Below are 23,913 nucleotides of genomic sequence, written 5' to 3' on the forward strand. Positions count from 1 at the left end.
CAAAAAAAATTAGCTTGGACCGATGAGAGGAGATACGGAACCAACCAATGGCATCATGTACATACAAATACATATACTTACCAATACGACAGACGTACATATATATACATACATATACTGTCTATGTATGTCTGTATATGATAGGTATACATGTATATGTAGAGCATAATATTAAGTATTTTGAGTAAAAACCATTTTTATTTCTTCATTCTATGTACTTACGATTACTAGATGAAGTTGACAATGGATCTCAGAACAAGGAGGAAACTATAAAAAAATTCATAGCTTCCAATTTCGTAAAAACAAGCTCCACGTGCTACTTACATAAGTCATCAGGATTACTTTCTTAGTTTCTTGTCAGTAGAAAAATGAATCTAAGCATCAGTTTGATTTGCATACATATTTTTGCATGTATGTAGACCTCATTTACACCGTTTATCGCGATGTCGACCGGAAAAGTAGAGCTGGGGAAGTAAAGCTGGGAGATACATACAAAAATACATACTTTTTAAAATTAATTTAAGTCAGTAAAATTAATGCAGGACTCTTTGAAACCAGTTAAGTTGGGTCTAGCTCATATAAATACTACAATGTATATACGTTATACTTATAGTACAGCAGCTAATTACATTTTGTGCAGTTCTCCAACTTGGTGAAATTAATCCAGTTTATGAATTACATTTGAATAAAATGCCGTAAAACCTATAGCCCGTGATGACTCACTTCTTCAGCATTCATAAAGTGTGGCATGGTACCGGAATCGGATTCTATCCTTTTATTATCCCACTCCATGAATTAAGGAATTGAGGAGTTTTGTACATATGTACGAGTAAAGCAATCGACAGGATTTCAACTTGTCGCATTCTTATACATATTTTGCCATGCGAATAATTTGATGACACATCTGCAACTGACGTATTTCACATGAGACATTTCCTCATATACGTAAACCTTTTGCAGTAATTTACAAGTAAGCTTATCGAATCACAGCCACTGGATCTGAACAAGAACGAAATATATCCTTGTACGAATATTGCTGGACACCTAGATTTACCTTAGTATTTATATGTATAAGTTTAAAATCCTCCAAAACTTAAATTACAATTTTCCCATGCACAAACCATTGTAACCAAAGTACATACCTATTAATCCTAGGGCTTATGCAGAAGTACATACATACATACAATAGTCTGTAAAATATTACTTATTATTTAATTTGATGACTATTAAAATGACAGAATGTGCTAGACTCATTATTAGTTGGATTACAGAGTGCAAAGTAACTGGTAATCAAAGGTCACACGCTTAAAAATTAAGTACGATGTCAACCCCAGCGGTACAAGTAGTGAATGGTGTCAAAACGTACGGTGCAGAAAATGCAAGTGTACTTAAAAATTTGAATATGCAAGTAGATCAAGGCACAATGTGAGTGAAATTGGATAGCTTTCCTAAACTATTTTTGAACATGTTGTATAAACATAATTATGTATTTAGGTATTTATGTAGCGTCTTTGATACGTAGTACATAGTCCATAGTAGTCCTTAGAATTAGTTCTGCATATAAATTAATTAATGCATAAATTGTTTTGCAGATATTCTCTATTAGGTGCTTCAGGCTGTGGGTAATTAACAATAATACCATTTTTAAATTGTTTTTTTTTATTTATTTAAATAACTTGATTGCAACAGCAAGACCACACTCTTGTCGATTATTATTGGAATGCGACGTTTGGATAAGGGTGAAGTGAAAGTATTCGGAATAGAACCAGGCAAATCAGGAGCTAATACAATTGGCTACATGCCACAGGTGGAGAAATTGCTTTTAATGCGACTTAAAAATGTATACTTAAAAATAGTATGTTTTAATTATTTCAGGATATTGCATTATATGAAATTTTTAGAATACGAGAAATTTTGTCATATTTCGGACAGATTTACGGAATGGCAAAATCAGAAATTAGATCCAGGACTAAATTTCTCTGTAATTTCTTAAGTTTGCCGGACACTTCGAAGTTCATTAAAGATTTGAGGTACACTTGGATTTTTACATTTGTTATTTACGTGTAACATAATTACATGCATTAGCGTTGTTTGAAATGATTTAAACTCAACTCTTTATGACTTATTTAGTGGAGGACAAAAACGTCGAGGTGAGTAAATCACAAGTGATTAATTTAAATTAATTATTTTACTGAGAACTAATAAAACCTGTCCCTCTTCAGTCTCCTTCGCGTGTGCTCTTATTCACGAGCCAGAATTCTTAATTTTGGTAATTTTCGAAATTTTTTACTTTGATGTATTTGCATTGATCATTATGTAAATGCAACTACTGCATTATGCATTATGCAACTCTTTTTGATGTGCTTAAAATTTTTAGGATGAACCGTGCGTTGGACTCGATCCTATTCTCCGAGAAAGGTAAAAATAATCGTAGTAAAATTTCAAATTTGTAAGTAACAGAATTGTGCATGTTCACATATTGTTTACGACTGGACTATACAGGATGTGGAATCACTTGTGTGAAATAGTGGCTCAAAAAAATAAAACCGTCCTAATCACTACGCACTATGTGGAAGAAACAAGAAACTCAAATAAAGTTCGTTCAAAAATACTTAATGATTATCTTAATATTTTAGCTGAAGTGCTAATTATTATTTATTTTACTTACGTACGTCGAAGGTTGGACTGCTTTGTAACGGAAGGCTTTTGCTTGAAGATCATCCACACGTTCTTATGAAAACACATAACAGCGATCTGCTGGAGGATGTCATTTTAAAATTATACAAACATGATGCATTTGGTTCTGATAATACAAATGCAGAGGAAGAGTTGAACAACTCTAGACAAGTATTCGTGGATGGACAGAAGTCTGGAGAGTGCGTCGTGGGAATAAAATACATGAGGAAGAAGTCAGAGTTCCTTTCTTTATGCGGAACAAGTCAGGTCCACGTTGAAAGCATACCAAAAACATATACGAAATTTGCATTCAATGAATGTGCCAAAATTTCTGCCCTTTTGAAGAGGAACTTTCTCCTTCATTTTAGACAGCCTGCGTAAGTATTGAGCTTAATCACTCTTAAAATTACAGTTTTAATTTGTTTTCATAATAATGTTCACATTTCTTTAGATTTGTCGTAGTGCAGCTATTTATTCCTGCCTTGCAAATCCTTATTTTTAACTTGATCATGGGATCGGAACCATACGGAATAAAAATTGGAGTGGTGAATAATGACATCCCAATGGGCATTGATAACCAAACTTTCCTCGACCATTGCAGTCATCAAAATGCAAGACCCAACTCCTCGTGTTTTGGGGGAGATCTTAGCTGCTCATATTTCAAAATGTTTGAGAAAGATCAAGTTGATTGGGTAAGCTCGTGGAAAATTAATGGAATTTATATCCCATCATGTCCTACACGTTAATTTTATGTTAGCGTCCTGTCCGCTCCGAGTCTGAAGCACTGGAAAATGTACATCGAGGGGAAACAATGGGATTTCTCACAATTCCAAAAAATTTCAATAAACAAATGCAAAACAAACTGTTACATAAGCAGTTCGCGTCAAACGAGTCTCTTCTGGGATCCACAATTCACATTCGTCTGGATTTTTCCAATAAGCTGAGCAGCTCGTATCTCATAAAAGAATTTCACGAACGCTTCCTTCTTTTCATTCAAGATGTTGTTGCTGGATGTGGGGAAGATCCACGCCTAGTTACCCTGCCTTTAAAGGTAACATGTTCATGTAAAACTTAAGCGGCATAGAAGCAGTGTGTACAAGCATAATTATTTCTCAGATGAGGATAATTTTGCATATTCATATTTGGTATATTTATATTTTCCCATAAGGTGAACGCCGTTTATGGTTCTGTGCAAGGGGGATGGCCGGAATTCTTCCAGCCTGCATTCATCCTCTGGATAATTTTTCTAATTCCAACGGCATTTGGGATTTTGTATGTAGCCGACGTGAAAGCTGGCACACTTGACCGGACTTTGACCGCCGGCGTTAAATATTATCACTTGCTGATCTCCATCCTTATAAGTGAAGGAGTTATGACACTTGTCCAACTTGGGCTTTGTTTCATCGTTTTACTCTTCGGTTTTAATTTTCAAGTTGTTGGCTCTTTATCCTTGACCATTTTTCTCTGCTTTTTGATGGGCATGATTGGAGTTACGCTAGGTAAAATTTGTTTAATCCTCCACATAAGTAATTCGTGCGTAGTGAGAAAATTACTCAATTCGCAGGATTATTTATCGGAACTATTTGCAACCATGAGATGGAAGTTATAATGGCAGTTGCGTCAATTTATATGATAACAATTCCCGCAAGTGGTAAGTAAATCTAGATTCATCAAAGTGGGAAGAAAATGCATAAATTGGCTGTTGTAGGAGGGGTTTGGCCATTGTCATGCATTTCACGGTGGTATCGAGTTGTGAGCTATCTCGTCCCTGTGACCGTCCCCTTGGAAGCGATACGATCCGTTGTGAACCGCGGATGGGGGTTAACGGACCCAATTGTCTGGGAAGGTCTGTTGGTAATGCTGGGATGGATATTTATATGTTGCCTCCTAAGTGCAATTTTCCACAAACTGAGACATTAGTAAAAAATATATTCAAGTATTTCATTCTAAAGTACTACCTCATGTTTTGTATTCTACTGATATATTGCTTTGAAGTAAAGAAACCATAATTGTATAATAAAGTGCACACGATTGTTTATTATGACATGGAAAAATATGGGACGAAAGATGGGGAGTTTTTAAGTATATGCATACAAATGTAGTACGAAGATTGCCTTGAGATTTTATAATCATATTTTACAATGGTTTATTTTATTCGTGTCCAGTTCGGTCACACTAATGTGAAAGCTTGTGCACAACATACGCATTCCTACATACATTCATATCACTTCAAGATAATGAATTCTACTTAAATATATGTACGTACTATGCATGCACATAGTTGGTTTAAGAATCCAGTTTTCCAATCTCGTCGTATTATCACCGGGGGGACATTAGCATAAAGCTGGTTTTAGTTGTTTTACTAATCTTCAGTCAGGCTGACAAGGTCAGACGACGGTGCAGTATTGTTGAGAGTTAAATTGCGATTATTACAATGTTACATCTACATCCATTGGATCCCTTGACCTCCGATGAGATTTCCCTTTCCTCCAGAATCATTCGAAATAACAAACAAAGCCCCCACGGATGGATTTTCAACTCGGTCATTTTGATTGAACCTCCAAAGTCAGAGCTGGCCCCAAGATTATTGAGTAATGATTCGTTGAACGGTGTTTTTCCTCGAAAGTCGTTCACATTATTGATTGAGCGAGGAACAGGAAAGGTTTTTGAGGTGGTGGTGAACTTGACCTCTGGGGTCGTGGAAAAGTTTGATCAAGCGAAAACAGGTCAGCAGCCAACCCTGAGTCCCGAGGACTGTTTCGAATCGGAAAAAATTGTCAAGGAGAATGCAGAAGTGCAAGAGAGATGCAAGAAATTGGGATTGGATAACATGGAGCTAGTAACGGCAGATCCATGGTTAACATAGTGCACAAATTATCCATACGAATTATTAAACGAATTATTTATAATAAATACTTTTACTTTAACAAACTTTCCAGGTCTGTCGGCTACAATGGGGAACCAGAATTTGAAAATATAAGGCTTGTTCAGCTTTTCATGTATTCCAGAAACTTTGCTGGGGATAACCACTATGCTCATCCACTAAACTTTGTTGTTGGTATGTCGTGGAACTCGTTATGTTTCTTAATTAAAGAATGCTGTATGTACATAATACTTACAATGATTTCTGTTAATGCAGTTGTGGATTTAATTGCTGGCAAAGTTATTTCAATCGATGACCTTCCAATTCACAATGACTTTACTCCACAGAAGGATGACAATATTAAAATTCCAAGAGCTATAAATAATTATGATCCAGAATTCTTGCCAGAAAACTTTATGAGAAAAGATTTGAAACCTTTGGAAGTCCATCAACCCAAAGGTCCAAGTTTTTCTGTAATTGGGAACGAGATTTCTTGGCAAAAATTCAGGATTCGAATTGGGTAAAAATACTATTTGTACATAAATAGATTTAGTAATTTGTATATTTTTGTGTTGCGCAGTTTCAACTATCGAGAAGGACTTGTTCTTTACGATGTCCGATACCAGGACGGGGAAAAATTACGTCCACTTATTTATCGGGCATCGCTTTCAGAAATGGTGGTGCCATATGGTGACCCTCGCCCTCCATTCCACCGAAAATGTGCCTTTGACATAGGTATATATAGCTTTGGTACATACTTATATAGGTATAGAGGTATATATATATACCTTTGATATGATGATTTTTTGAGGTGACTATGGACTTGGATTTTGTTCCAATTCCCTCGAGCTTGGATGTGATTGCTTGGGAACAATAAAATACTTTGATGGAATACTTAATACACATGATGGCGAACCAACGACAATTAAAAATGCCGTTTGCTTGCATGAAGAGGATGCTGGGACTCTGCACAAGCATACCGAATACAGAACTGGAAAGGCTGTCGTTGCTCGATCCCGGAGATTGGTCATAAGCTTCGTCGTGACCGTCGTCAATTATGAATATGCATATTACTGGTCGTTCTACCAGGATGGGAGCATCAATTTTGAAGTGAAAGCAACTGGAGAATTGTCAACCAATTTGCTTGCAGATGGAGCAGATTCTGGTGAATTTGGAACAGTGATATTTCCCAATGTGATTGGACAATTCCACCAGCACATTTTCTGCATGAGGATTGATCCCATGTTTGATGGATTGCTCAACTCTGTGGCTGTGGGAGATATTCGAGCCCTTGCACAAGGGACAAAGGAAAACCGGTACAATAATGGATTTACAGTCGGTACGTAATTTCTATTTTTTTACCATAATTATGAATTAACTTAAATATGTATTGTGAATACATTGATGGAAGTTACATATTTAATATTCCTTATCAGACGAAAAAGTGTTTAAAACTTCAAAATCCTCAGTTACGGATGTAAACTCTTCTACTTCAAGATACTGGAAGATTTTGAATCCTTCGTCCATCCACGCTTACACCAAGAAGCCAGTCGGATGGAAACTAATTCCTTCTTCAGGTTCTTTCCCTGGGCTCTTGGCAGGACCTGAGAGTTACATCAGAAAACGTGCTGGATTTGCTACACATTCCGTCTGGGTTACGAAACAAAGAGATGACGAGCTGTTTGCAGGTGGTCTGTACATCAACCAAAGCAAGGGCGGAAACGGTGTCGCAAAGTGGGTGGAACGAGACGAGAATATTTGTAACGAGGATGTCGTGCTCTGGCATTCTTTTGGCGTTACGCACATTCCAAGAGCTGAAGATTTTCCTTTAATGCCAATGGAGACGACTGGTTTTACACTCAAACCCTTGAATTTCTTTCTCGGCAACCCTGGAATTGATGTGCAACCTCCTTCAAAATCATCAAACAAGAGCAAACTGGCGGACAAATGTTGTGAGAGTGGACGTAAGTAAGTTCTGATGAATTGATTTGAAAATAAAATACAAGACATAACTTTGTTAACAATTGTAGATATTTAATACACATTTTAAACCGTTGAACCACTTGTATTTAATAAATAAAATTCGTCAATCATATACTTAACAAAAAGCACTATACTTTCACGATTAGGAAATAACGACGAGTCAGCTTTCACACCAATGACTAAGCGACCATTATAATTTACTGCGTTACACATTAAACCAATCCTTTTTAACTGCAGTCCAGTTAGGATATTAAAATGGGTTGCTTCGGATCCAAAAAATTTGAAGGGTTTCGAACTATATAAGAAATTTGATAAAATGGCAGTTCCAAAATTCCCAACTGAGCAAGCACGACGTGTGAAGCCAGAGACGAGACCCACGGCCAAGTTGACCAAGAGCATTCCCAGCGGTAAGCTAGATTTCTGAAGAGAGCTGAACGTTTCAGAAATTAAGTTCAGTCTTTGTTCTGAATCATGTACGTAAATCGGAGCTGGAATTGTGACACACGTTCTGGAAATTGAAATTTGTTTTTTTATACCGTGAAATTTTCACTGCTTACATATTTGCATAATAAGATTTTTATTGTCGATATAATCTTACAAGTGATTTGTGAGAATTCCTGGATGACCGATTCGAGGCCAAGGGTACAGTATTGTAACCGACTTTCTCAATTCTTTGACCTCTTGACGCATCATCATTGTCTTTCTCACGGCGGATGTGAAGCCTGAAAATATGATGGCACTGATGCTCTTGCTGTGCAATTTCGCCGTCTCCTTGAGCACATCTTGACTAATTTCGTGATAACTTTCATATTGAATCAGCGTTCCGGTCATTTTTCCCTCTGGAATTGTCCACTGATTGACATCAAAGCCTTTCAGAGCTACAACTATTGTTTGCACCGGAGTTACGAAAACCAACTGGAGAAGAAGCAGTAACTTTTCTCTGTAACCGACGACAGGTGTTTTAGAGAAGGAAACTCGCTTCTCCACGCCATCATCAGGACATGGATCCGCAATGTTCTTCACCAATCCGACAAGTGCAAATGCATCTGCAAGACTGTGATGAATCCGAATTACCAGGGCGGAACTGGAAGATGTCTCTTCATTCTTGTAGTTCGGAAATGCTGTGATTTCCCAGAGAGGTTGGTCCTGTTTGAAAGGCTTAACTACAAAAGATTCCAACTTGCTGCGGAAATCTCCAGGGTCCGTTGAAGGGTCAAAGAAGACATGGTTGCATATGGAGAATTGGGGGCAGTTTGCCCAGAAGTAGGTGCACATCCAGCGAGTTAGTGTCTGTTTCAACTCTGGATACTGCAAAAATATTTACATATTTACATACTGCAAATAAGTAAATATATGTAAATATAGAGTATTGTGGAGATATAATTATTTTTTACTTTGCTCGATTCCAATAATTTTGCAACTCTTTCCAACAGTTTGTCCACACATAGTTTTTCTTTAAGATAAAATACAGCTACCAAACTACACCTCGGCTTCCCATAAATGTCATCAATGGCCGTGTGGCAACTTGTGATAGATAATGGAGAACCCAAATTATTATTGACCTTGGCAGTTTGCACTGCAAAAATCCGAATGATCAAAAGGGGTAAAATCACCCCAAGCAGAATCGCAGGTACGAGTGTAAAAAGGAGAAAAATTGATACGAAAATCAGTCCTATATCCAGAAAGAGTGTTTTCAGACGATAAAGTTTGGCCATGATTTCTACTGCAGAAAACAGAAAAGAAAATTGTTCACGTTCACTTCACATCTCGATCTCTATTTTGACTAATTTATTAACATTCATGTTTTCGATATCGTCTCAAATTCATCATCGCATTTTGAATGTTTTGCCAGCTTATGAAAGCTTATGAAACGTGTGTGTGGGGATCGCGTAACTTCATAATGAACATAATTGAGCTTACCTGTCTCATGCATGCCTACTATTAAATTTGGGTGTTGGGGCTCAGACACAGCACAAATGCAAAATAGAAAGTTAGATTTCCGGTTTTCTTGGCTCTAGTGAACTTGCCAAAGGTGTATTTACGACAAATGATACTGACTGACAGGCAACCTTACAGTACCTATTTCGCATATCGTAAAGTGCAGCTGCATTTTTTCTTGCATAAATAAAAGTCATGAAGCAAAATCAATCATGATATCCTTCATTTTTTTCTAGGTAAAGAAACATGTGTAATTAATGGAAACAAAGATGAGCATGAGAAGCACTATCACTCTTGTTAGAAAATAAATAATTCTCCTCAAGCATTATTGGACTACTTTTATGAAATTTGCAATATGAAACCGCTAAATGGCATACGTACACTTATTAAAGCTGGAAACTGGAGCAGAATATTGCGTAATCGTTATAATTAAAATACTAAATTTATAATAATTTGTAACCACAAGGGAAAATTAGTGCTTGTGGTATTTATGGATAGCAATAAATGGTATGAAGAAGCCAAAACTGTTGATTTTTGTAGAATACACACTCCAGCAACTTCCTTGTCTTTTGAGTATGCAGTTACTATTTTTTTTACAATATGAGAGAATTTCTACTTTCAGAATTGCACTCGGTAATTTGCAACTCGTTTTCATCCTTTCTACTTCTACTTCTTTATTCTTGTGCCTGGAGCGATTATGGTTTTATATCAAAATGTTTAGTATGGACAGTTATTGTACAAAGCATTTCAAATGAGGTTCAACATGGGATGAATAAGTCCACCGACAAAGTGCATCGGAATACTTTACAAAGAAGCAAAATTGTATGATAAACACAAATTTCTAAAAAAAATTAATTAAAATACTGTGTGAAATAATATAATTACATTTTTCAGTTTCTGGCAAACGTCTATTTATTTCTAATGTTCGAATGGATTATGTTTTACACTGATATCTTCCTCGTGACCGGAATGACTCTACAGTTTGCAATATTTCAACTAAAATTTCGAGAAGCAATGGCTCTCCTGCTGCATCAATATTTCGAATTTACAAGTCTAGTGTGTAAAGGTAGAACGCTTGTCGCGCTTACACAGTTAATATTTTTATGAGATGAATTTACCAATGGTTCATTATAAAGAATTAAATTGTAATACGTACAAGCAAATAAAAGTACAAAATGTAATAATATATGTTTTAGTTGAGTATGCAATTCCATTTTAAGTATAATTTATTACAGGATAACTTACTAATTATTAAAGTTTTTAATGAATTAAAAATATTTCACTACCTAACAAACACATGCATGCATATGTAATGAAGATAGGTCTGAACCTGATCAAATAGTTAACAGGTCAAAAATTCAAGATTTGCAGGATTGCAAGAATATTTTTTACCAGCCACATTATAGACGGCTTCACCATTTTGAAAATATCCAGGAATCCAAGAGGTATTTGCCCCATTTCCACCATGAGCGTGTCGGCATCGAATGACAAGGACGTCACTCCCACTGCTTGATCTTCCACCAACAACAACTTCTCGTAGTGAATCAATGCTTCTTTTCCACATCAGATTGGCATTGTGACGATTCGTGAAGACGTCAATGTCGTCCCCACTGTACACATATTCAGCTCCCCAACGTGCATAATAGCACGACTCGAATTTGAGGTTGTAAGTCCCCAGCAGGTCAGTGGCGTCGACCCTCACACGACATCCAAAATAAGTGGACCCGTCAGCATGAGTCCCCATAACGAGTAAGTTGCTGAGGCCAGACTTTTTGTTCACGTAGAATGATGCAGGATTAGAGCAGACTGTCAAATGAGATAAATATAATCAGAAACTTAAAAAATAAATACATAATAATTGGAAATTCAATTAAATATAGGCATGTCTCACTCACCAGCTTTATCTTCATTTTGAGATGCATTCAATTTCTCCAAGCGAATCTCCATTTTCTCCAGAGTTTGGTTCTGTCGTGTCTCAATTTTCTCCAGAGTTTGGTTCTGTCGTGTCTCAATTTTCTCCAGAGTTTGATTCTGTCGTGTCTCAAACCGGTTCAGCAGGTCCATCGCTTTGGAGATGTTATTCTGGAACATTTCGAACGTTGAAACCGTCTCGTTAAGGTAATCCGTGAGTGCCACCTTGTCTTCTTTGCCAATTGAATCTGATGCACTTTCAATGGAACTTGATCTTTCGATGAAAATTAGCCCGATAAACATAACGGCTAAAATCGCCCACATGATGTACAGAAGAGGGTCTCGTTTTTCCACCATGGCCGAAAATTCACCCTTATTTTTGATGATACAATGCATTTCAGATATAAAGGGGGTGGTTTTTTTTGCTAGGGATCAATTCTATCTGAAATTTATTTTCAATAAATGTAAACTTTAGAGTGAGACAAGGAGAACCATGCAAGCACGAGGATAGAAGGCCATGGAATAAAAATGAAGACGCGAGTGACTAAGATGTCAAGGATTATTTCGCGTACCTAAAAGACATATCATATTATTTACAAATTGCAAATTTCATGTGAACATTGTGAAGTAGACAGTTCTAATGGATTTGCAGAAATATGAGGGTCAGTTAAGTAGCAAAGCAATAATCTTAGGAGAAGAATTGAAATGGTTTCATGTTTCAATCTGAGGATCTTGAGTCTTACTCAATTAGGTACATATTTAAATACATATGTACAGCATGGTTGTGATATTTAAATACTGAAATATTATGACACAGAGTTAGCAAGTGTCAGACTAATTCAGATTATGCATGTATCGACATATTTACGTACGTATCATTAATTTAATGCGTTCGTTAAAATAATATTTCCTTCTGTCTATCCATATTTTCATTTAAAATATTTTTATTCCAAACCAGAAAGATTAGAAATAATTGATTCGTGGAATATTAAACGGTAAATACGTATGCATTTAATTATAAACAGGAAATGTCACTATTATTTATACGTTCTCCAGTACGAAAATAAATACGAATGAGCAACAAAAGCACTTAATAATTGTTTACATATAATTTCCGGCATAACCGAAAGCATGACGCCATACTTAAATTTAAAAATGTTATCAAAATTATCACTCTTGTTCATATTTTCAGAAATATACTTAATTATCACGGTCAAATCATCGTCACAAAAGTTCTATGAATCATTAACCCCGGCCTTGGGCCTAGAGAAAAACGCATCAATACAGAAAATTACAAAATATTATGAAAAATTATACTTGCGCCTGCACTCGAAAGATTATGGATTTGCCAAGTTTGGAGAAAGTTGTGAAGTTTCCACAGTGGATGAAATCGAAGATCATTTGGACATGGGGTATGGCATTATAAGAGGTAAAAACTAACGTAACTTGAAACTTATTGCTGTCCATAAATCCCATGTCAAATCATGTTTCATGTACATGTAACACAGACCAAGAAGAGGATGGCAAATATCGTCGAGCAGTAGAACAACATCTCCACCCGAAACTGCGTGAATTTTATTATCGTTCTAAAACATTCTGTGATTTTAGGAAACTATTAATTTGTGACTCAACGACACATGAATGCATTTGTGCCCATCCATCTCTAGGCGTCGGAAGAAATGAGACATGTCAAATCAATATAGGGAAAAGATGTGACCTAAATTCCACTCAATTGATCCCTGTCGGAATCCCATCATTACCAGAACATCCAATAACCATTAATTGTATTAGTCAAGCTGAATGCGTATCAAGTTTCGGAGTTGCGACGAAACTATGCAGATGTAAAAAGGGGTACTTTGGGGCAGGATGTAAACCATCATTACAACATACGTGGCCTCGTAAAAATATGAAGCAAAGTGGGAGGGGCATTACGGGGGCCAGGTCCATGTCTGGAAATAATAAAGAAATGACAGAATATTTTCTCTACCCGGTAAGTGCAATGTAATGCATGCAATGTAGAATTTAAATAGCAAGTTTAATTCTGGGGAAATCAGACTGAAACGCTTTATCAATAAAACATTTGGATGAATTCAACAATGTGCAACCTTTGGAACGCTGATGCAAATGTGACATCAGCATTTCAAAGGTCAAGGGATTCAAAATACATAGATGTAGTTTTCATATGTATCTCGCCTCTCATGTGTGTCCAAACCATATTGTGTGCAGGAGAAGATCACGAAGGGGAAGAGAGGATAGGAATGAGGAGCACAGAATGATGCCTACGTCATCATGATCATGAGGGCGTAGTTTGTGCATATGTAGCGTAAGTAAAGGTAGTGATCAAGTAGGCGTGGCTTATGTGATCACGTATATATAGAGTAAGCAGAGAGAGAAGAAGAGAAGAGTGTAGTTTTAGATTCAGGATCAGCAGGTTTAGTTTTAGTGATCATCAAGATCAAGTTCAAGGTTTAAGGCTTCGGAAACTTAATAATAAGTTCCTGTCTAGATAATTAGTTAAAATTTAAATAATAGCATTAGCTCTCCCACGTATTTATAATACGAGCATTTCTGTAAATTCAATATTTTTCAGTCGGTATTGATGTAAATAAATTTAATCATAATTCTTATAAAAAAGTGAGTTTCTACTACAAGTTTATTGCACAACGACACAAAGAAAAGGGGCATCCGCGAAAGTGGATGTGAATCAGGACACGCAATCCCATAAAAGAATAGGGAGCGTTACAAATTGGTGCTACGAAACCCTTAGTAATAAAAAGTGCAATAATAAACTTGGAAATCCTTCGCGATAAAAAGTGCGAAGGGTAAAAACAGTGAGTTTGTGAACAGTTTTGAGTCGTTGGCAGCGGAAAGTGTGTTTTACGTATTAAATTACATATTCCTTCACTTCCTGCATGGTGCAACGACATCCGACATCATGGGAATGCTGACTCAACTCTTTGGTTTCGTCGACATGACCGGACTCACCAACCTCAAGGGAAATGTGACCTCAGAGGCAACAGCGCCCCTCGTAGCGTCATCATGGTGGTATGGGGGATTTCTCTTCATGATGGAAGTATTTGGAATCGCTGCGGTCCTCCTCTTGCTCGGTGTCCTGGTGAACAGTCTGGTAACAAAGTATATTTTGCCTCACTTACCTTGTTGGATGATTCCACGTTTTGAATTTGTGAATGCGGATCGTCGTCGTAAAAAAGTAGGTAACCAGTTAAACGTTCTGAATAGGGATATCGAGATCATTTTTGCCGCCCAGAACAAAAATCATGATCAATTTGTAAGAATTAGACGCATTTTTGATTCGTTAACCTCTGAAATTGCTCAAATTTTCATTCTAACGAGTAATCATCAAAATTCCCAACTTGGTGAGCAAACCGATGCATTGTGGCGTCGGGTGAATAGCCTAGAAGTTAGGGTCAAGCAACTTTTGTTGGAATTCGATATTCGTTGTGAGAATAGGCACGAAGCAGTAGGACAATTGGTATCGCAACAGGCAGCTTTGCATAATTCTTCCTCTCCTGATCCTATCCTTACCGGCCTTATTGGTTATGACTACCCGTACCCTCAACAGTCAAATATACCCTTCCAGGAATATGTAGATGAGAAGATTAGGCACCTCGGTGAACAAATAGGAAGGTACAGGAACCATTTAGCATCCTGCATAAAAAGCAATTATGCTATTGTGGAAAAGGAAATGGGAAACTTCCAGAACCACATGAAGTCATCATTTGAAGACGAGGTCACTTGGATTCATGAACAATTGACGAGGATGCAAACTACCATAGATAAGCAAGACCAAACTATTCAAGCTCAGTCCAGCATCATCAATGAGTTCATCCATGCAAATTCAAGGGTTCAAACTCCTTCCAAGGAGATGATACCCACGCTACCAAATCAAGATGACCCCTCATCCTGCGTTGAGCTTCGTGGCGTCCCTCCACCACCACAATTCTTGTCTTGTCCTCCACCACCGCAATTCTTGTCGCATTCTCCTCCACAGGTCAATAACCCTCCAAATGAGAACAAAGAAGATGCCATTCCAGCGTGGTGCATTTCTCGCCCCAGATTCATGGAGCGGAAAGATGAAGAAATCCCAATAGATCCTTCCGATGCAATCATGCAAACTCGTTCTTCATCCTCAGGACCTGTACTATTTCATTCGGTAGGCAATATTCCTCTACCCAAATTTAACCCGAACATTGATTCTGCTGAAAATTTCATCATGGAATTGGAGAATCACATGGAACGGAAGCGCTTTCTTCGGAAAGATTGGATACTATCACTGCCTGCAGTCTTCAATTAAGACCCCAATCAATCATTATGGTGGCAACGAACAAAGCTTTTCGCTCGTACATGGGACGATTTTAAAAAACATTTCATCACCATGTATGCATCGGATTCTGATCTTCATGCTGCTCTGGAGAAATTACTTTTACGTCGGCAGAATGACAACGAACCTTTCCAGAAGTTCGCCTTCGAGATGGACCTCCAGTACCGGAAAGTGAACCGAATGACAACGAACAACAAAGAAGCAGAAATTGTCACCTTCATTGCAGAAAGAGCTCTCCCGTACTTGAAAGCAAATCTCCTCGCGAGTCGTGCTGCAACAGTTGTGGACCTCATCAACTATGCGTCAAAAATTGAGCGTCCTTTGCAAGAACAGTCCCACAACGGTAACAAGTACAAATCTTGGCAAAAAGGTGAGAAGAAAGTTGAATCTCATCAAACAAATTCTGCAAATTCGGGAAAGAAGACTCCACCACCTTCAAATAGACAACAACAACAACAACCACAACAGCAACAACAACAAGTGGCACCTTTCCGGCAACAAGGTCGACCGAAAGTGTGTACATTTTGTCCCCATTTAAGCAACCATACCACCCAGCATTGTCGTCGTCGTCAACAACCTCAAGTGAATTGTGGTCAAGGGAGTGATCAACACTCTCAGCGTCAACAATCGTCACAAGATGCGACGGGAAACGGGAGGAGGGAGTAACCATCCATGGATTTGTGGTTGCTCATCCTCTAATTCAAGATCCCAATCGACTAATTCCTATCCTTTCTATTACTTTCCCCTCCTGTAAATTAAATGCCTTAGCGGATACGGGTTCTACGATTTCAATTGTAACTTTAAAGTCGCTTAGGAAAGTATTAGGGAAAGGATTTTCTGTAAATAAATGGGTAGAAGGACCAGTTATCATGCTAGATGGTACTGAGTCTCTTCCTTCTGGTATGGTTACCTTAAAATTTAATTTAAATGATCGTGAATACACTCACACATTCGCTGTTATGAATAGTTCGAATGAAATGCTATTGGGTATGGACTTTCTTCATAATTGTGGGTTAGTGTTGGACATAGGGTCACTTGAATGGGGTTTTTCAGACTCCTTTCCAAGTCAAAAGTCCCCACTCACAGTTAGTAAAGTTAACGTCTCCAATTGCAATTTACAATTAGTGAGTGAATTTGAATCCGACCAACTGAAGGAGCTTATCAAAAAGTTTCCCGACGTAGTCGATGCCCCATTAGGGAGAATAAAAGGTGTCAAACACACAATAAAAATGATGGAGGAGCATCCAAAGAGACAGCGTCCGTATCCAACGGCACCCCACAAACACGCAGAGATCAACCGGCAAGTTGACGAAATGCTAAAGTTGGGGGTGATCCGTCCATCAGATTCCCCATATGCAAGTCCTGTTCTTTTGAAAGAGAAAACGGATGGGACTTGGAGATTTTGTGTTGATTTGAGACACATCAATAGATATACCGAGAATGACAGTTTTCCCATTCCTCGCGTTCATGACCTTCTCCGTAAGTTGGCCAACGCAAAGTATATCAGTACAATGGATGCAGAGAAAGGGTACTGGCAGATCCCTATGGATCGTAAGAGCCGTAAGTACACCTCATTCTGTACCCAAAGGGGCCTTTTTTGAGTTTAACATGATGTGCTTCGGACTCAAGAATGCTGCGGCGTCCTATCAGAGGATGATGAACGAGCTTCTTGCTGGTCTCGATGAATTTGTGTTAATTTATCAAGATGATGTCCTCGTATTTAGTGACAATTTTAGTGATCACAAAAGGCATCTCGAGACCGTCCTAGAACGGTTTCGAAAAGCTGGCCTGACACTTAAAAAATCAAAATGCCATTTTGGGAACAATCGCGCAACTTTCCTAGGTCACATTGTGTCCTCCAAAGGCATCGAAATGGACCCAGAAAAAGTAAGGGCCATTCAAAATTTTGAATTTCCATCAACCAGAAAGCTTTTAAAGACTTTTCTTGGGATGATCCAATGGTATCATGGATTTATTGACCATATGGCCATTTTAGCGGAACCACTTTATAAGTTGACCTCAAATAAAAGTGCGTATCATGAAACACCTGCCGCAAAACGGGCTTTTCATGCACTTAAAGCCGCTTTCTTAAAAGAAATAGTATTAGCCCACCCGATCACTGGAAAACCTTTCATTTTGAGAACAGACGCCAGTAATATCGGAGTAGGAGCGTACATCTCTCAATTAGACGAATATGGGGAGGAGAAAGTCATTAGTTTTGCAAGCAAACCTTTCTCCTCAGAGGAACGTAATTACTCAACAGCAGAGCAAGAGTGTTACGGAATTCTCTTCGGTCTGGAGAAATTTCGTGAGTACCTTGATGGTCACGAATTTATTCTTCAGACGGACAACCAAGCCCTCACATACCTCGAAAGTATGAAAAATACTAACGCCAGGTTGATGAGATGGTCTTGGAAGTTGCAAGAATGGTCCCCATATATTCAACATATAAAAGGTCGTGATAACTGTGTCGCAGATTTTTTATGACGTAATCCAGGTACAGATTCCACAGAAGTTGACAAAGATGAGGAGTACATGTACCCACCAATTCAGGCATGTTCCCTCCAGCTGGCGTGTAAACTGACCCGTGAAGTCATCCAGCGTCACCAAAAACGATGTCCAGAGGAGATGACTGCACATTACTCATCCCCTGACTTTGAGACGATCAATGGGGTGGTCTATTATACCAAAACTCCCACCATCGTTCCGGTCATTCCATCTTCTCTGGTACCTGAGGTCCTCGCCACTTTCCATGACGCTGTCTACAGTGGTCACTTGGGAGTCGACAAAACAATGGACAGAGTCAAGAAGAGCGCATTTTTCCGCAACATGCGTCAACAGATTGTGGACTACATCGCCACCTGTGACATCTGTCAGCGCGTGAAATTCGACAATCGGAAACCTCCTGGTTTGATGCAATCGTCGCCAGTCGAGAAACCGTGGGCGACCCTGTATATGGATCTCATGGGTCCCTACATCAAGTCTTCTCCAGGAGGATTTACCCATCTTTTAGTCATCATTGATGGGTTTAGTAAGTGGGTGGAATTGTTTCCTCTGCGAAGCACTTCCGCTGCGGTAATTGGTAAAATATTAGAAGAACAGGTATTCTGTAGATTTGGTATGCCAGAGACGATTGTGAGTGACAATGGTACCAATTTTACGTCTACAATTTTAAAATTTTTGTGTAATCAATGGAAGGTTACTCAAAAATTTACCAGTATTTATCACCCACAATCAAACCTGACAGAAAGAGCCAATCGTACTGTTAAAACTATGATTAGAGCTTATCTTGATGACCAGGCTCATAACAAATGGTCGAAACAGATTCCTTTCTTACAATTGGCAATTAACACTTCAACTCAAGAGTCTACAGGTTTTACTCCTGCGTCAATTCTTTTGAATAATGATCCAAAATTACCTTTCGATATAAATGTCGGCCTCACTGACTCTGAACTAAAAGTTTTAAAGAAATCAATTCCAAAATCGTTTCAAGAAATCATATTTGACAGGCATAATCAGTATCTTAAAATTCTCTCTCTTGTCACTCAGAACCTGACCCGAGCCAAAGAGAAGCAAAAGAAATACTATGACCAACGCCATAGAGACGACCATTTCAAAGTGGGAGACCATGTAGTCATCCGAGACACCACTCTCTCTGACAAGGACAAAGGGATAACAGCTGGCCTATGCCCTCTCTGTCGTCCAGGAGTGGGAGTCATTTCTAAAATTGTCGGCGAACTGACGTATGAAGTCACATTTCCTGATGGCGTCGTTAAATCTCCACTTCATATCCAATTCTTACGGAGATACCATCCGCGTCAGCCTCAGACAGCGCCACAATTGACACAACCATCACAAATTACGTCGACCCCAGCTCAGCACTCCAATGTCGACGCATCATCATCTTGTCCAGATAAGGATACTCTTGATACAATTAATAATAATGATGATGCTGTAAATGTTGATGATGTACCAATTAATAATGATAGTTTAAGACATAAGAATAGTCGTAATCTAAACGAGTCACATCAACATGATAATCAAGATTTAATTTCTCGAGAAATGCCAATTCTCAGTCCAATTTCAAATTTTCAAAATGTAGTAAACCCTAGAAATAGTTCACAATCTCTTCCACCACCTCCAAGACGTAGTCGTAGACTACTCAAAAGATCGACGTAATAATATAGCCGGTGGTCACAAGCGTCCTCGGTAATGAGTGGTATTTTTAGGATGTTTGATGGTGAATTTCTCTCATCTTCGAAAGAATGAAGTTCGGTGGCGTCTTGAGGGGTGATGAGCCCTTCAAGGTCAAAGCTAACGTAGTTCTAATTGTGGTATTAACTAGTGGCCACGCAATAGGATGCGTCTTGGCGACCTGACGAACTAGCCAAGGTCAAATCCAGAGAAATTGCATACAAATGAGTAGATTTCACATCGTGCAGTCCTCTGAGTCCCTCAAATCTTCGTCAAGTCGCAAAAATCTTGGTTGATACGGTGCTTGGATTTGTTGAACACGTTTACAGTGATTTTTCCATTTAATATACGTTTTCCATAAGAGTAACTTGATTATCATGGTGTAATGATGATTCATAAATTTCAAAAAATTGTTTCTTAATAATTGTTCGGGAAAAATTGTTTAAATTTACACACATAATAGATAATAAGTTAGTACACTAAGAATAAAAATAAATTTGGAAAAGGCTCCATTAGATTTTTCGAAATTTAGAAAGTTCCCATTTTCCAATGTAAAACTCAGGAATATTGGGGGAAAATTTTTGGAAATATAAGTTACAAAAATTATATATGACAGATGTTAAGTTGTATGATAATATTTAATCATCAAAATACAAAAGGCTCCAATAGTTTTAGAGATAAAAATTCATAAAATTTTGATTTTGTATCCCTACATTACATATATATACATATTTATACATGGTACAGCTTTATACAAGGTTATAAAATGGTGGTTATCGATCTTGGGTTAAGCCAATAAGTATGAATTCTAGCTATAATTAATCATAGGATAATATAGTAGTCTTACAATTTCGTATGGCAAGGTTCAATTGTAGGGAAATTTTGAAATTTCCATTTTCCAATGTTAAAATTCAGGAATTTTGGAACAAAAATTTTCATTGGAACTTTCTGAAAAATTTATTTAGGATAAGTCTACAGTCGTACATTAATATTTAGCGGAAAAAAACAATCGGTCAAGGTTAGTTCTTTAGATAAAAATTCATGAAATTTTGGTTTTTGTACTAATACATATATATGTAACACACAGTAGTCATCAAAACGTCACACTGTTAGTATACATAGTAGAGGTTACACGTAGTATAAATAGTAATTTAGTGATATCAGATTGCTGGATATAAAATTTGGTGTCATAGTTTTTACACATAATATTAAGAAGTACAAAATTAAGTAGGTTATCAAAATAATTTTTATTAATATATCTAGCTATAAGATTAGCTAGTTTAACTTTGGCTCTGCGTCCAACTCTCTTTACGTTACTTCATGGTGGACAGGTTCCATTGTTACGTAACGTTCGGGGAGGGGAGTGCAACCTTTGGAACGCTGATGCAAATGTGACATCAGCATTTCAAAGGTCAAGGGATTCAAAATACATAGATGTAGTTTTCATATGTATCTCGCCTCTCATGTGTGTCCAAACCATATTGTGTGCAGGAGAAGATCACGAAGGGGAAGAGAGGATAGGAATGAGGAGCACAGAATGATGCCTACGTCATCATGATCATCATGATCATGAGGGCGTAGTTTGTGCATATGTAGCGTAAGTAAAGGTAGTGATCAAGTAGGCGTGGCTTATGTGATCACGTATATATAGAGTAAGCAGAGAGAGAAGAAGAGAAGAGTGTAGTTTTAGATTCAGGATCAGCAGGTTTAGTTTTAGTGATCATCAAGATCAAGTTCAAGGTTTAAGGCTTCGGAAACTTAATAATAAGTTCCTGTCTAGATAATTAGTTAAAATTTAAATAATAGCATTAGCTCTCCCACGTATTTATAATACGAGCATTTCTGTAAAGTCAATATTTTTCAGTCGGTATTGATGTAAATAAATTTAATCATAATTCTTATAAAAAAGTGAGTTTCTACTACAAGTTTATTGCACAACGACACAAAGAAAAGGGGCATCCGCGAAAGTGGATGTGAATCAGGACACGCAATCCCATAATGCAAAAAGATTTTGTTTTTACAGATGTATGAATTAAGTTAATAAGTCAATTTATTAGTCAATTCATATTCAATCCAACTCTTACAAAAACAGCTTCAAAAATATCAAACTACTTGAACAATGAGGGCCGAAGATAATCTCTTACAGGCTTCCAATCAAAAAGACTAAAATCAATGCTGTCTGGAATATCTATCTGAATTATCCGACTACTAAATAATCCAACCAATTTAATTAACATTTCAATATATCGTTCCTTCCATCCTGACTTGTTCTCAATCTTCTGAAAATCACATCTGATGGGAGCCCCGTCGATTTCTCCACCAAGCATCTCACACAAACAAACTGCAACTTGACCAACGCCTTCCATCATTTCGGTCTCGTTTTTCTTATCCAAACTGTCATCTTGACACTGATAAATAGCAGGTCCATCCATATCCGTCTTGTGGTATCCAGCAATGGTTTTGGCGTTGGAGCTTTTTTTCTGAGTTCTGATGCCTACATAAATATTTTATGGTGTGGTTAGGTGATAAATTAATATTCTCTGTCTTTATAGTTCTTATAGTATCTTACCAATATGAATACGCCCAATTGTCCCCATCTTCATGTAAATCCAAGACTTTCCCGTTGCTCGATCCAAAACAATCCCATCCATGAGTGGTGACTCAGTACTGACCCTAAGCTCAGAGTCCCCCACAAATTGTATCCCAACACGGAAATGTTCGAGTAATTGTTTGACCAAAGGCCATTTTGCATTCCGGATGAAAACTTGGTCAGCAATCAACACGTGATGCTTGTCAGCGTCAGGTTGTCGTGAATTGTAGAGAGAGAACAGGATCGAAATAGCTATTCGGACACTTTCTTGGAATTGGGTCGACTGTTTCTGACCAGTTGTGACCCATGGACGGGGAGTGGACGGGGAGTGACTAAGACCCATGGTGAAGGAAGACTCTGCCCATCATCGTTGGTCCTGCCTTGTTGTTCTTCATATTTCGAGAATGCGTAAAACTGGTTAGCTCCCTTGGTGGACTTCAGGATTTCTTTTAAAGTGATGATCGTTTTAGGGGAGTGGCTGCCACGAGTACTCAGAAGTGCAAAAGTCGGTGTGACGTTGCTCGTATCGCGTATGAGAAAATGTGTCTTATTCCAGTTTCCATGTTCATCACAAAAATTCTCCAAACTTCTAACTTTCCAGCAATAGTCGTCCTTGCAGATCACTCCTGTCCCATAACTGATCCTTCCATCTTTGAAAGTGACTTGCATCTTCTGTTGTTCATCTTCTTTTTTGCCAGGTAGGTTGACCATCAAAGTTTTTCCAGATTGCAACAACCTATTCAAACGTTTGACATCTTATCTTACTCGAACATATCAAATTATGAAACGGATTGGCATTACAGATACTTATATTATGTATAATTTACTTTTTCATTTCTGGCGAGCTTTTCATGTCTTTGTCCGCTCCGATCCACTTCAGATGGGTTTTCACAGCGTCGAAAACCCATTTGGCTCTAGTATTTGGTGTAGGTGGCGTCCAGTTTTCATCATCATCATCAACTTCTACGTGTGATTCCCATTTAAATCGAGTTGATGCTTTCTTAATAGGGGAACATTCTAAAGATAAACAATTAATTAATTATACAATAATTTCATTCTACTATTAGCTGCAAGAATTAATTACTCGAAATAAACTTACGTTCTACTGGTTCGAATGTGCCGTCCTCTAGCTTAACGTACAATTGAACAATTGATGAACTCTCCTCCGAAACTAAAATTGTCTGATTGATGTTCAGTTTCTTCTTCTTCGTTGGAGGAGTAGTCGATGTAGATGGCTCATCGCTGCTCGACGACATGATAACGGTGACAGAGGGTCAAAATGTTTGGGATGTGGCGAACCAAATAAATTTGAAAAGTTGTGAATCTCAGGAGTGAAAATCAGACCGTGTTGACTGAGGATGAGCGAGTGCTGCGCTACGATAGGTCCCTGCAAGTGGAGCACACAAGCAACACGAT

At 37.9% G+C, this 23,913-nt stretch overlaps 5 protein-coding genes and 1 long non-coding RNA gene across 6 annotated transcripts; 3 read left to right on the forward strand and 3 right to left on the reverse strand.

Annotated features, from left to right (window-relative positions):
• Positions 1–1,559: 1,559 nt before the first annotated feature.
• Positions 1,560–4,730, forward strand: LOC110845801 (ABC transporter G family member 23). Its single transcript, XM_035850395.1, has 13 exons — positions 1,560–1,622; positions 1,690–1,807; positions 1,876–2,030; positions 2,131–2,150; positions 2,223–2,269; positions 2,378–2,418; positions 2,503–2,596; positions 2,680–3,053; positions 3,128–3,368; positions 3,434–3,727; positions 3,845–4,175; positions 4,241–4,327; positions 4,385–4,730. Exons 1-13 carry the CDS (start codon positions 1,573–1,575, stop codon positions 4,594–4,596), a joined length of 2,064 nt encoding a protein of 687 aa, XP_035706288.1. The 5' UTR covers positions 1,560–1,572; the 3' UTR covers positions 4,597–4,730.
• A 238-nt stretch (positions 4,731–4,968) lies between these two features.
• Positions 4,969–7,636, forward strand: LOC110847125 (copper amine oxidase 1). Its single transcript, XM_022093986.2, has 6 exons — positions 4,969–5,532; positions 5,616–5,734; positions 5,816–6,059; positions 6,120–6,274; positions 6,351–6,878; positions 6,976–7,636. The coding sequence occupies exons 1-6, from the start codon at positions 5,111–5,113 to the stop codon at positions 7,509–7,511; spliced, it is 2,004 nt and encodes a 667-aa protein (XP_021949678.1). The 5' UTR covers positions 4,969–5,110; the 3' UTR covers positions 7,512–7,636.
• LOC110847126 lies at positions 7,553–9,306 on the reverse strand. Its single transcript, XM_022093988.2, has 3 exons — positions 8,917–9,306; positions 8,121–8,830; positions 7,553–8,030 (listed from the first exon to the last, which is right to left on the reverse strand). The coding sequence occupies exons 1-3, from the start codon at positions 9,235–9,237 to the stop codon at positions 7,586–7,588; spliced, it is 1,476 nt and encodes a 491-aa protein (XP_021949680.1). The 5' UTR covers positions 9,238–9,306; the 3' UTR covers positions 7,553–7,585.
• Positions 9,307–10,009: 703 nt separating this feature from the next.
• On the forward strand, positions 10,010–10,619 carry LOC110847365. Its single transcript, XR_002547637.2, has 2 exons — positions 10,010–10,282; positions 10,355–10,619. It is a non-coding gene; the product is annotated as an uncharacterized LOC110847365 (long non-coding RNA).
• LOC110847364 lies at positions 10,347–11,882 on the reverse strand. The gene is made up of 2 exons (XM_022094299.2): positions 11,356–11,882; positions 10,347–11,266 (listed from the first exon to the last, which is right to left on the reverse strand). The coding sequence occupies exons 1-2, from the start codon at positions 11,765–11,767 to the stop codon at positions 10,803–10,805; spliced, it is 876 nt and encodes a 291-aa protein (XP_021949991.1). The 5' UTR covers positions 11,768–11,882; the 3' UTR covers positions 10,347–10,802.
• Positions 11,883–22,002: 10,120 nt separating this feature from the next.
• Positions 22,003–23,778, reverse strand: LOC118434981. The gene is made up of 4 exons (XM_035849861.1): positions 23,597–23,778; positions 23,325–23,514; positions 22,477–23,233; positions 22,003–22,401 (listed from the first exon to the last, which is right to left on the reverse strand). The coding sequence occupies exons 1-3, from the start codon at positions 23,751–23,753 to the stop codon at positions 22,750–22,752; spliced, it is 831 nt and encodes a 276-aa protein (XP_035705754.1). The 5' UTR covers positions 23,754–23,778; the 3' UTR covers positions 22,003–22,401; positions 22,477–22,749.
• Positions 23,779–23,913: the final 135 nt, after the last annotated feature.

This window comes from Folsomia candida, unplaced genomic scaffold, assembly GCF_002217175.1.
Source record: "Folsomia candida strain VU population unplaced genomic scaffold, ASM221717v1 Fcan01_Sc003, whole genome shotgun sequence".
Lineage (NCBI taxonomy): Eukaryota > Metazoa > Arthropoda > Collembola > Entomobryomorpha > Isotomidae > Folsomia > Folsomia candida.

Bases quoted from the DNA above. Each gene is read 5' to 3' on its own strand.
- LOC110847126 (XM_022093988.2), bottom strand. From the start codon at position 9,237: ATGGCCAAACTTTATCGTCTGAAAACACTCTTTCTGGATATAGGACTG. The intron at 8,831-8,916 runs GTAAAAAATAAT...ATATTTTTGCAG, and splicing joins AATTATTGGAATCGAGCAAA to TATCCAGAGTTGAAACAGAC. The intron at 8,031-8,120 runs GTAAGATTATAT...TTCAATTTCCAG, and splicing joins GGAATTCTCACAAATCACTT to AACGTGTGTCACAATTCCAG.
- LOC110847125 (XM_022093986.2), top strand. From the start codon at position 5,111: ATGTTACATCTACATCCATTGGATCCCTTGACCTCCGATGAGATTTCC. The intron at 5,735-5,815 runs GTATGTCGTGGA...CTGTTAATGCAG, and splicing joins TCCACTAAACTTTGTTGTTG to TTGTGGATTTAATTGCTGGC. The intron at 6,060-6,119 runs GTAAAAATACTA...TGTGTTGCGCAG, and splicing joins AAATTCAGGATTCGAATTGG to TTTCAACTATCGAGAAGGAC.
- LOC118434981 (XM_035849861.1), bottom strand. From the start codon at position 23,753: ATGTCGTCGAGCAGCGATGAGCCATCTACATCGACTACTCCTCCAACG. The intron at 23,515-23,596 runs GTAAGTTTATTT...GTTTATCTTTAG, and splicing joins CACATTCGAACCAGTAGAAC to AATGTTCCCCTATTAAGAAA. The intron at 23,234-23,324 runs GTAAATTATACA...ACGTTTGAATAG, and splicing joins AGCTCGCCAGAAATGAAAAA to GTTGTTGCAATCTGGAAAAA.
- LOC110847364 (XM_022094299.2), bottom strand. From the start codon at position 11,767: ATGCATTGTATCATCAAAAATAAGGGTGAATTTTCGGCCATGGTGGAA. The intron at 11,267-11,355 runs GTGAGTGAGACA...CTCATTTGACAG, and splicing joins TCAAAATGAAGATAAAGCTG to TCTGCTCTAATCCTGCATCA.
- LOC110845801 (XM_035850395.1), top strand. From the start codon at position 1,573: ATGCATAAATTGTTTTGCAGATATTCTCTATTAGGTGCTTCAGGCTGT. The intron at 2,031-2,130 runs GTACACTTGGAT...TGACTTATTTAG, and splicing joins AAGTTCATTAAAGATTTGAG to TGGAGGACAAAAACGTCGAG. The intron at 2,151-2,222 runs GTGAGTAAATCA...GTCCCTCTTCAG, and splicing joins TGGAGGACAAAAACGTCGAG to TCTCCTTCGCGTGTGCTCTT.